Here is a 12,885-nt window from a genome sequence, read left to right as displayed (position 1 = left end):
GATCCTGATGTAGGGGGTCGGTGTTGTGTCGTTGTTACCCTGGTACCGGCAAACAAGGAACTTGTATTCAGCCGGGTGAATTTTTCAAGGCCTCGTTTTATGAGGTTACGGAGTGGTATAAAACGTCAGTGTTTCAGAGCATCCCATTTTCATCTCTAAAGCACGTGCTTGGGTTTTGGACGTGAAACCCTTTTCCATTCAACTTTGGCTTCCAATCCCGAAATGTGTTAATCCAGGGCATCGATTCTACGTTGGAGAGATTTCCCCCTGCTGCAGCTTTGGGGGGCTGTTCATGTAGACTACACACGTTGGGTTTCAAATATGAAGGAGATGAGAATTGAGGTCCTGTACGGTGGCCCGTGATGCAAATAAAATGTAACGGCACTCCAAGCTAGTCTAGGGAGCCATAGCAATCGCATGTGCAAATTTAAAATGAAGTATCCGAGTGAACGTGACTAGCTTTTTGAGCCCGAAACGTCTTTAACTGCAGACTCAGTTATATGAGTTGCACAGTTAGCAGCTTGTTCTTTTTGCTCTAAAGCTCTGGCCTTGGTTCTGTTGTGGTGGTAGATGAGGACATGGGCGCACAGATTTGAGTTGGCCCCTGCCCGGGTGCTTGCTTATATGCAGGTGGCTGTGTGTTGGGGTCCTAGGTCTATGCACACATGTAGAGAGCTTTGGTTATCGATGCACATGATGTTGCATACGCCTGCTGATCTCCATTGGCATGTCAGTGCCATGTACATGACGGGTCTGCCCTGAAGCTTAGGAAGACTGAGGCTGAAACGAGGATAAACAGGACTGACGGGATGGAGAGAGTAGAATAGGGACTGGCCATCTCCAAGAGCTTGAATGATTAGTAAAACTTGTAACTGTTCTTGCTGCTCTCTAATGGTTTCTTGAAGGGAGAAACAGAAGGGACCTTGGAGTATTTTAACAGGGTTATCCCAATATATAGGTTGGTGTGGGGACAAATTGGGTAGTAAAGGGAGAAGCTTAGGTGTTGTGCAGAGTAAAATGTAGAGGGTGGGGATTAGTGCAGGTATGTAGGCAAGAATGGAGTTGGGGATATAAAGCTTCAAAGGGTATGGTAGAAGAGTGGTGCTGCTGTAGGTCTGCAAGAAGTAAGAGAGCATCTGGTAATGGCTTACACCAATTCCTCTGGTTGATCCAAAAAGTCAGCTGCTGCCAAAGATGAATGAGGTAGGCCTGGGAGAGAGAGAATGCAGTGATCAATGTGAATGTTTTAGATGCTGTAATGGAGGAGAAAGGATTCATGTATTTGTAGGTGTAGATTTAAAAAAAAAAAAGAGGAAAAAAAGGTGGGATTTGGCAGAAGTGGAGCATATGAGGGGTGACCAGAAGAGAGCAATTGAAAGTGACAGACATGCACTGAGAAGTGCACCTCTCAGTTCATCTTTGGCATCTAAGGTGGCTGCTGTCATCTAGTCTGAGAAAAAGACAGGTGCTTCCCACTCTTAAAATATCAACGTGTGCGATGTGGTTACAACTGCTTCTGGCTCTGTCACTTGTTGGCAGTGAAATGGCAACTGTTGGTACATAGGGGTCTACGCTGAAAGGAGAAAAGTGATGAGGATATTTTAAAACTTCTTTCTGGATATCTCAAATTTCTTCTACTTACAGCTGTGGAGGCATATAAAGAGGTTAAGATTTAACTTTTTGAAGCTTGTAGTTTTAGGTGCCTTAAACATTGGCTAGGGACACAGATTACATGCAAACCAGTATAAGTGATCAGAAACTGGTTCAAATCTGTAACGCAACAGGCATGCAGTGCACATAAACTGCTTTCAAGATGGCTGAAACCAGGTTAAGATAAACCTTGATGGATGTAGCATCAGACTTAACTAATTTTTAGGTTAAATCAGTTTATTGAACTTCTGTCCCAGATCCCCTCCAGATTCAAGTTAATTTGCAGTCCCCCAACATCCCAGGATGCTTTGCACCCTTCAAGCCCTGATCTCCACCCCCTCTCATAGAGTAGGTGAGCCAGCCTTGGCCCAAGCTGTCTGCTCTAGCAGAGTAGGGAGGCGTGCTCTAGTGCCTCCCAGCTTCTGGCCTGGGTCACTACAGGCAAGTGGATGCATTTCTGAATCAGAAATGAATGTTCACTTGCTTATTGGTTCAATCTATGCAGCTTCGACTAACCTGCAAAGATCAAATGGATTTAGAGTCGGGCTTTTGAGTGTCTGTACTTAGCCTGGATGCTCAGTTTGAGACGGCAAGGACCTGACTTTTAAAAGTGCTGAGCATTTCATTGTAGCTGAAGCTAATGTGTACTGTGAAAATCAGATACCATGTGGTTCAAGCTTTTTTTTTTAAAGATTTCTTGTTCCAGAGGCACAGGAACCGCTATTTAATAAGTACCTGAATTTTACTAAATGTGTGTGCACATAATCCTTGAAATGACCTGGGGAAGCTTTTGTCCCTGCACTGTAGTCATGTACAATTTACAGTGGAGGTGGACAGAGCGATTGATCTGTTAGATTCATTGGGCTGTACTCTGGTTAATGCACCATGAGATTTGGTTGCATTAATAGCTCAGTGTAGTTAATACCATGGGAACAGCGCCCTAACCTTCTACTTTCCTTTTGAGTAGAAGGGTGGGGTGCCCCTATGCACTTAGCTTAGATTTTGGGGAAGAGTACATATTTTTAAATGATGTGCTTTGCTGTGGAGAAGCTGTTCCCTTCCCTTTCCAGACCTTGCTGTGGGAACCAAGATCTAGTGCAGGGGTCAGCAACGTTTTTTGGGCAGTGCCAAAAAATGCCCACCTCCTCAACTTATAAGATGTTGATGTGCCAGGGGTGGATGGCAGGGAGGCTGCAAGGGTCCCGATCCTTGTTGTGGAAGCACAGCCCTGGCCTCTTTCTGGAGATGCGAGTGCCAGGCAAAATACCTTCACGTGCCACGTTCTAGCACACGTGCCGGGGGTTGCCTACCCCGATCTAGTGTATTGCTGTCGTAGATGGCAGGGCACTGTAGGTGATTGGCCTCCTCCCTCTGGTGCCACATTTGAGTCTACTGTTGATGCCCTTCATAAGGGATAGAAATACTTAATTAGCAAGCTTTTTGGGTGCTGTTCTGTTGGTATAGTTCTTGTGAGTTTCAGTGAGGCACGTGGGTACAGACTTTCTCAATAAATACATTCCCATCTCTCAGTCTAGCTAATGGCTGCAAAAGCAGTCGAGGAAGCTGAAACAGTCTGTTAGTTGTTCAGGTGGGCCAGTAATTTCTGCTTGACAGTTGGTACAGGAGGCCCCGAAAAGGGAAACAACTGTTTATCTTTGGATGGAGCAGATCATTCCTTGTGAGATGCATTCATGTGACTCTGTCCTCTTTTCCTTCTGTTCCACTGATTTCTCTACTCTCCTGCTCCACTTAGTAGATTTCCATTAAAAATGTTTTTTTGAAGGAAACCATTGCCTATTTTTTATAACATTTTTGTAAATGTATACACACATAATCATAAATATTATATATTGCTTCTAGCCAACTACGACGAGTTGTACCAGTGGTCCCTGGAGTTCTACCCAGATTTCTGGGCCGAAGTCTGGAAGTACAGTGGCATTGTGTGTTCTCGCCTGTATGACGAGGTGAGTCAGTTCATGCTTTCTTTAGTGGTTTTTAATTTGTATTAAGTAATCCTCCTGGGCTTGGACTACAAGAATCAGATTAAGTAGAGGGGAAGTAGAGAGTCAGTGTTAAAAGTGCATCTCTTACTATTTCATACGCTGTTGCTGAATGACCGTTTTGGGGCTGGTCTACATGGGTGGCATAAACCAGTATAAACAGGTTGCATAAATGTAAAAATATCAGCATCCACATGATGCTGTTTGTTAGTCAGAGGTAACTGGTAAGCGAGTGTTTCTTACCCTTCTTGGAATTGGCAGCAACTCCAATGTGTAGCGGTTCCCCTTGTTTTCATATCTTCTTGGAACTGTTCGGGCCACCTTCCAGCTGCCTTGCTCTTTACTTGAGTGCCGTCTACTACAGTAGGGTCATGGGGATCAGGTGTCCCCTCCTGTTCAAATGCTGGAGTGTGGCCAGGTTTGGTTCGTTTGCGTTTGCATGCTCCATGCACCTAGTGTTTTCTTCCAGCTCTTCCATGCTGCTTTTGCCATGTTTCTTCTTGGGGCCATGCTGAGGTCCTGGGTGTGCAGCCTGCTAGGGAGAGGCAAAAAGACAGTAAATTCTGGGAACTGTGTATAGGACCAAAAGTCCTACGAAAGAAGACTATCTGAGGTGATACCAGGGTGGGGTCATAGCCAAGAGCCCCTGTAGTGCTGTGTTTAAGATGGAGGATGTGAAGACAGCTTACAAGAAAGCAAAGGATGACATCTGGACCTCTGGCAGTGGGCCAGCCACCTGTCCATTTAATGAGGAGCTAGAAAGGATTTGGACACAGAAAGCCAGCATCAACTCATGCTTTGCCTCAGAGGTGGCCAAAGGACTGTGGAGCTGGTGACCACGTGTCTGACATGTGGGATTTCTTTAATGTGACGACTCAGCTGAGACCTCAGAGACAGGAGTAGACATCCAGGCCTCCATCCTTGTTGCGAGCCAAACTTTTTTGTCCTTGAAAACACTTGGACTGCAGCTGTGGTGTGGAGGAGGCTGGTAAGTATCATTGCATTGCCTTTATTGGAAATCCACTGCTTTTTCCACTTGTACAGCTGCCCTGTCCCTGGCTTCCTCCCACCCACCGACCCACCCAAGACAGTGCTTTATATTTTTAGGGGATGTATCAGCAAATAGCTTCTCCAAGTCCTGCCCCCTCAGAGTGACTGCATCTTTTTTCCTATGCCCTCAAAATGGCAGATACGATCCATCTCTGCTGTAAAATGGGCTTGGCAGCCATATCTCTCCCTTCTGCTCAGGCCCTCACAGCCCTGCCACATCCTCAAAAATTAAGGCATCTGCACTAACCTATTTATCTGCTGTCCACCAGTTAATTGCTTGTTTCAGTGTAGGGTCTCCTGTCACCTTATCCCACTTGCCCTCTGTACCATATGTTCATGTGCCACCTGCTCCAGAGTCTTGGAAAAACCCAAGCCTTATCCCTTAAATGAGAGCGGAGCGTCAATAATCTAGTTTTCCAGAACACTGTTCAAGTAGATTGCTCAGTTTCCGCTGTAGTAACCAGACTGTGTGAAATAAGTGCTTGTTGCATTTTCTTGTCTTACAGGTTTGGTACTTGAGGCACCCAGACTTTCAAGGACACTGCTGTTAACAGCTGCCTAATGTCTGACAAATTTGAGAGAGGAACAGAAGACACTTTGCTGGCCTTGTAGAAGCCTCTGAGAAACGAGGGGAGGGCTTCTTGGGGATAAGCAGTCCGAAATGGGGAGGGGGAGAGAGGGAAGAGTTATTTTTTTTCTAGGCAGGACCTGGCACAGAAGTTTTTGCCGCAACCATGGACCTGGCAGGGCAAGAAGGGGCTTCCTGGAGTGGAATAGTGCCCTGCTGTGGTATAGGAGGGTAGAGATGGATACATTTTTAGCTACTGTTTCTCTAGCAACAACAAATGGGCGTCCTAATTGGGAAGCATGCTCCATCAAAACTGCTGTGCTATCTACTCCCCCCATGGCTGCATCAGCCTTGAGGTTCAGCAGCTATAGTTCTGCAGACCTATAGGAGTGGTTGGTTGCCACAAAAAAAACCCTACCCCAGCTCCTTCCAACCTTGTGGTGATAACTGGCTGCAGGAGCAGAGTTTTTGTGATCTGTCCAGTGCAGACATGAGGCTTGTGCTGCATTGCGCTAGCCCACCAGGGTTCCTAAGCAGACACCAAGAGGGGAGGTGCTCACCATGACTGTGAGATGTTCTGAGCCAAACATTTGAAGCTTGTGAATCAAACTGTCTCTTATCCTTTAAATCAGAGGTTCCCGAGCCCTGGGCTGCAAAAGGTTGGCTGTCAGTCTACAGGAGGGTTGGCTGCTAGACCAGAAGTCTGGAAATGACTGGCATGCTGCAGACTGAGAGTCAACCCTTTTTATACGAAGTATAAAAAAGGGTTGGCTCCTGGTCCACAGTGTGCCGTTCACTTCTGGTCTGCAGTATGCTGCTCCACAGTTTGCCAGTCTGCGGTCACTTCTGGTCTGCAGTTTGCCTGTCTGCAGTCTAAAAAGACTGGCAACCACTGCTTTAAATCAAACTGTTCCTGTTTGCAATTTCTTTTAGGCATTTGCACTTTCTAGGAAAATAAAGAGATGTTAATTTAAGGGGTCTTATTTTTGCCTGGAAGCCAAAGTGTTCTTATTCAGTGAAAGCTGCCCCTTCTCCCGCCTCTGCCTTCTCGCTTCCCCATGGTATCTTAAAGTTTGGAGATGCCTAGCACATTTAATACCTCTTGTGTATAGAAAACTCTCCTCTCCCTTTTTTGTGTTCCATATGCTTCAGCAGCCTTTTTTTGGAGTTGGCAGTTTCTGCGAAGTCTAGTGGCATGACTCTTCCATACTAACCTGCGTTAATATTGGCAAACCTGGCTTTGGTGCACTAAAGAGATGTATTCCTTTCTGTCCATGACCCCCCAGGGTCTGGCATGGGAGAATGTGGATTCTGTTAATTGCCTCAGTACAATTAGGGTACCACGTGAATAGCCATTAATAACCCCTTGAGGATTCTCAGGTTTTACAACATGCAGTGACATTGCCTCTCCATTAGTGACATGTACCTCCATCACATCAGCCCAAAGGGTCCATCTGTTATACACTCATTGTGCTAACGGTTTGCCAAGGCATAATCAGCCTAGAGTTTAACATGGAATGTGCCTCACAGTTCGTCTAAGGACATGGGCAGACATGGTTTTGGGGGTAAATCCAGTATCTTTTATTAGACCAACTCAAATAGCTGGAAAAATTCTTAGCAAGCTCTCAGGCGCATTGTGAACTAAATATAGACGTTGGATTTATGACACACAACCTGCCTGACTTCCCAGGTAAACCCTCTACTTTTTACCAGCTATTCTCACTTTCTTCCTTCCCCCCACTCTCCTGTTTCCCATCCTTTGACTACAGCTACATTCATTCCTCTCCCCCCTGACCTGTTTCTCATTTACTGACCACCTCAATTTGTATTTTAACTGACTGGCTTTCATGCACACGTATTAGCCTCTGGCTGCTTTACAGGAAGAGCACAGACCATCTGCAGACACTTCCTCAGCCTGGTGTTTGTGCCTGAAAGCTTGCTAAGAAGAATTTTTCTAACTCTCTGACTTGGTCTAATAAGGTATTGGATTTACCCAAAGAACCTTGTCTAACTTTTAATAATACATGAAATGTTACTTTAATAACTTCTACATAGGGAGAGAGACCACTTAGTCCAATGGTCTCACCCAATCTCAGATTCATAGATATTAGGGTCAGAAGGGACCTCAGTAGATCGTTGAGTCCACCCCACTGTGGGCAGGAACTAGCACTGGGCTCGGACGACCCCAGCCAGATGCTTGTCCAGTCTCCTCCTTGAAGACCCCCAGGGTAGGGGAGAGCACCACCTCCCTTGGGAGACCATTCCAGATTCTAGCAACCCTTACCGTAAAGAAGTTCTTCCTGATGTCCAACCTGGATCTGCTCTCTGTTGGTTTATGGCCATTATTTCTAGTTACTCTAAGGGGGTGCCCTGGAGCGTCTCCTATCCCTTGCTGGGTCCCTCCCTCTGATGAATTTTTGTAGACCACCACAAGATCACCTCTCAGCTTTCATTTGCGGGGGCTGAAGAGATTCAGGTCCCTCAATCTGTCCTCGTAGGGCCTTACCTGCAGGCCCCTAACCATATGAGTGACCCTCCTCTGGACCCTCTCAAGGTTATCCACATCCCACTTGAAGTGCGGCACCCAAAACTCCATGCAGTGCTCCAACTGCGACTTCACCAGTGCTGCATAGAGGGGAAGTATCACCTCCCTGGACCTGTTTGTGATGTACCTGCTAATGCATGATAAAGTGCAGTTAGCTTTACTGATCACTTCATCACATTGACGACTCATGGTCATATCGGAGTCAACTGTGACTCTGAGATCCCTTTCTGCTGCGGTACTGCTGAGAGGGTCATCCCCCAACATGTAAGTGTGCTAGTGTTTCCTTCTCCCTAGGTGCAGCATTTTGCATTTGTCCTTGTTGAATTGTGTCCTGTTCTGTTCTGTTCTCAGATGTTACTCTACTTCACAGAAAAGCTGAAGTCAGTTCTTATAAGTAGGGGGTAGTCTGTGGGTGATGGCTGTTTTTCAGTCCAGATGTTGCTAGATGATGATACCCCTCCCCAACTTCCTTGTTGCCCCCCCTTTATGCTATTTCTTTAACTTCATTCCTTTGATTCTTGATTTCTGGGTACTGTTAATTCATTTCCCTGTGATCATCATGCTGTTCATGTTTTTATCCTGTCAGCATATTCTTTTGTTCCAGCAAAGCCATCACGTGCTTGCATACATCTTAATTTGGTTTTTTACTGGTGTCTTAATCTGGGCCGGACTCCTAATTTGGTCTGTCCATCACCTCTGGAAATTCCAGTGGCTCTGCAATTGGGCATTGTCCATTTGGTTCCCTCTTATTGCCCTTCATTAACATATCCAAACGTGTCATTCCTCTAATTTAGTTAGTTAGTGCCATGTTCAGTTAATTTGACCTGGTAATAAGGCCTACATTTCACATGCCTATGTTGATAACACTGAAACATAAGCTGCCTGTGAAAGCAAGCTCAAGGCTAGATACAAAAAAAAAAAAAAAAAGTTCAAATAATGAGGCTATACAAAAACTTAAGCAGTGGTTAAATAAAGCTAAATATAAAAGAAAAGTTTATAGATACTATAAGTCACTGGTCAAGCTGGTGCAACTAAAGCTAAATGTGGCAAGCTACCCTGACACATCTGCTCATACCAGATTTGGTTAATGACCCACTGGTAGCAGTTGCAGGTTGCAAGCTTCCACGAGCGGCTGCATATGTCCGAAGGGCTACAGAGTTGTCATTAGTCTGGAGTACTCTGGAGTAAGATCCATGGTGATCTTAGGATGGTGTTGGTCACTCTGAAGTTCTGCAGCCTCTTCCACTCACCCTAGATCTATACCACCATCTTCATCCACTAGGCAATGCTTGGCTTGCAAGTCCAGGCACCATCTTGCGCAAGAGCCAAGCTGCTCTCCGAAAAATTCAAGTGCTTAGTGTCGTGATCCTTGCACCTCTTTGTACTCCTGACTCTTGTTTTCCTCTTTAGGCTGCTGCTTGTGGTGCAAAAAACTGCAGCCAGGACTGCTTGGCAGTTGGCTTGCAGAGCTGCAGCCATCCAGTGTGTCCTGTCCAGTGTCTGTATGTGTATGCATGCACATGAGTGCAAGCTGATACTTATTTCTGTCTGTTGGTGTTTCACCATGGAGATCTGTTCTGTCCACAGTGGTCTATTGGGAGTCTGAAAATGGCACTGATTGCCAAAAAATATTGGATCATGGGGTTTTTTTTGAGTTTGAACTGAGCTGGGGCTCTTGTTACATCTCCCATCGTGTACTGCAGGAATGATCCTATAGTGCCTGGCAGCAGTGGAGAACGAGCATGGGATGCCTTTGCATAATATTGAGTAAGCTTCAGAGGAAATTACCCTCCATGTGGAAGCAATAACTCATAATAAAATACAAGCCAGATGTTTGGCTGCTATATGGCTGATTTTACTTAGAGGGACAAAGTTGTGGGAGACAGTCCAGCTTGGAGCAGCACCTTGGTTAGCCCCGTTGTTAACAGGATGGGAGCATGTGTTCACAAAAAGCATGTTTAACCAGATTGCTATCAAGGGAATGGGATGTTGGACTGCTGGAGCCCCATTTCTGGATACTAAACTGAAGGCTGCAGTAGAATTGCCAAAACCTTGTGCCTTGGCAGGAAGCCCTGCCAGAAGGGCTGTGCCTGGGTGTGTTGTTCGTCTTGTATAAACATGACGGGGACAGCTACTGCCCTGAGTCATGCTGTGCCATGAATTCACAGGCCTACAGTGGGGAATGCTGGAGTCTTGCATCCAGGGAACGCTAGGAAAATCGTGCCTCTAGACAAACAGTTTCTCCCTAGTGCATCAGATTGCGCATGGTGTGTCCCTTCAGGGTATGGCCTGTGCTCCATATGGGGCAGAGCGTTGCCTCTTGCAGGAACTTGCAGAGTGTTATTGTGTTTGGTCCTGGCTGTGTACGGTGGAGAAATGATGACTTGTACAACCCTTCTCACCTCACCCAAGCTAGGAACAGTTGGGATCTGTCACTACATTGGCAGCAGCTTCCGACATGCTGCTTTGGCTCTGTGCTGCTAGCTTTTGTGAAACCAGCTCCTTGCATTGCAAGCTTCTTTAGGGTAGGAACTATTTCTGCTCTGCATCTGTATATCTAGGACAACAGTGTCCTGGTAGGTGACTGCAGCTTTTAAGTAATACCCAGTGCAAATGAATAAGGATGCTACTGGTGTGAGACTTGCATATCACCCCCAGTGCACTCCTTTAGGGGAGTCTGTATATTTGGCAACCCCAACTTGGACATCAATGTTGTAAAGTGTAGCTGCAGAAAAGTCTGCATCTCAAAAGTGACCTCAAGTGTTTCACAGTACAGTCAAGTGTTGGTGCAAGGGAAACATTTAGCTGTTCCTTTGCATCAACCAGTGAGTTGTCTACAGCCTAACATACTGAACTGCAGTTAGTTATAAGTGCACAGAACAGAAAGCCGTGTGAGGCTTCTTTGAACTGTGTCCCTGAATGCATCCTTGGGCAATACAGTGCATCCATGTGAGCTTTGCTGTTCTTAAAAAGGCTTGAGCTGTAACTTCCAAATTGCCACTGATAACATACGCATGCGGAGCTGTTCTAGTCTTAAAACCACTAATCTGAAAGAGAGAAGTACTATATTTGGGATCTTGTCAAGCTTTTAATAGAAGACAGCTTTGTATTTGACCAAATGAAGTCTGGCATTGCAGTACCTATACAGTCCCTATGGTAGGACTGGAGGGCATCATTTGAACTTTCAAAAAAAGCTGATGTGGTCATAGGAGCATGTTTCCATGTGGCGAATAAGAAATGTGTACCCTGCTGGGCAGCTGAAATCAAAACAGTGTCCTGAATAGTCCCAGTGTATTAGCTTGAAGCGAGTAAGCCTAGGTGACTTTTTTCCCCTATCCCTTTATATAAGGAGAGATTACTAAAATGTTTAACAACAACTGCAAAATGTTATAAAAGTGAAATTTTAATCCATGCTCATCAGTTTGAGGGGGCAAGGGAGGAAAGTGTTTCTTCTGCAACTGTTGGTAATGCATCTGTAACAGGGGGCCGTCTTGGGGCCGATTTCCCTGTGGCCTGCCCACCTGTTTTTGGGCTAACCGCCCGCCTTCTTTCCCGCTACGCCTTGTTGGTAACTAGTTCACTGATGTAATTAAGCGGGAGGCTGCCCATTTTTTGCCCTGATGCCAGGAGGTGCTGTCTGCGGCTCTGTTCCTCCCCTACACTGCAGCCCAAGCCTCACAGGTGGCATCCAGATGTTCTCAACAGTCACTGGCCCCATGCTGGGCCCCAGACTTCTCTGATCAGGACCCTGTAAGATCCCTCCGTTCTGGAGGCCTACTCCGCCTTCATCCTGGGCAGCATAGCTCCCTGAACTGCTTCCTCTTCTGGGTGTGATCCCCCCGAGACATTTGGGTACTAGCCCTGGCTCACCTCCAGGCCAGTTGGAACCCCAGGCTCTTGGGTGTTCCTCGTGTTGGGTCCCTGGCCCTTTGACCCTTCCGGTCCTGTCCCCAGCATTGACCAGTCAGGGGATGTCCAGACAGGTGTGAGTCTATGGCCCCACTCTCTCTCTGGGGTTCTACCTTCCAGACCCTACAAAGGGGGGAACCCACCCATTTGTGGGGGCTAGGGGGTTGAGGTGCCCTGACCCACCTTTCACCGGGGTGGTAACTGGCCTGGTACACCACTGAGAGCCCCACCAGGCCACCCACTCCCAGCAGGTACAGTTTTAGGTCGTACTCGGAGCCAGGAGCCTCCTGACCATCCCCTACAGCTCCTCCCTTACCTCCAGATGATACCAGCAGCCATGCAGCCAGGCAATGTTTATATGGGCAGCCCTGAATCTAAAATGGCTGCCCTAATCAGGCACCTGCCAACTGCTGTCTCGGGCCCTTAAAAGTGGCAAGCACAAACAGTGCCCTGCCACAGCCTCCTTGTTGCATTTTTCATTCTTTTAGAACACTTCAAGCCCTGGATCGATCTTTTGGTGTGGATTTGCTAAGCCCTCTCCAGGGACTTTTTGCAGATGATGTAAAACTATGGTATATAAGGGTCCTGGTCACATCTGCAGCAGGGGCCTGTAGCAGCAGTGCTCTTGCTGGCTGGTCAGGGCCTTGAACTTGGAGAGAGAGAGAACACAGGAGTCCATTTTGCAAACTTCTCTGCAACTCACTGCCCCGTTTCCTTAGTTTTTTGGAGTCTAAAACCTGCTCCGTGTGGAGTTGTACCAGTTCGGCTAACTGTTCAGTGTGACACTTACAGCTGGACAACCTGCTGCCACTTTTTTTTTTTTTTTTTTTTTTTTAAATGAGCCCTAAATCTGTTTAATGTTACACTTGTATAGCTTGGAAAAATATGCACACTGTAGCTTGTTCAAATGAGCTCTGTATTGAGCTTCTGTTTTTCCAGTACAGTATCCCTCTCTTCTTACCTACCTTGGGGAAGCAGTCTGTAACCTGCAGATACTATCCATTGTGTCCCCTATATCTTCTGAATAAGTGCTGTTGGAGGAAGGCATCAGATTGTCTCATCCTTTTTCTGCCTCGGCAGTCTAACTCGGCCCACTGGTGGGCTGGGGTGTCAGCAAGGCACCAGGCTGGAATGTGCCTGGGAATGGAAAATGCTGTCATTAA

General features: G+C 46.5%; 1 protein-coding gene across 2 annotated transcripts in view; it reads left to right on the top strand.

Moving 5' to 3' along the window:
* AACS (acetoacetyl-CoA synthetase) overlaps positions 1-12,885 on the top strand; it is a 65,724-nt gene that overhangs the window by 708 nt on the left and 52,131 nt on the right. For both annotated transcript variants that reach the window (XM_090062755.1, XM_090062754.1), the window contains exon 2: positions 3,511-3,614. In XM_090062755.1, coding sequence (XP_089918881.1) covers positions 3,511-3,614 — 104 coding nt within the window. The remainder of the gene's footprint in view (positions 1-3,510; positions 3,615-12,885) is intronic.

The sequence above is a fragment of the Crocodylus siamensis genome, chromosome 9 (genome assembly GCF_052110815.1).
Source record: "Crocodylus siamensis isolate JL-2025a chromosome 9, ASM5211081v1, whole genome shotgun sequence".
Lineage (NCBI taxonomy): Eukaryota > Metazoa > Chordata > Crocodylia > Crocodylidae > Crocodylus > Crocodylus siamensis.
Note: the sequence above shows the minus strand (reverse complement) of the source record. Positions and strands in the feature narration are given on the sequence as shown.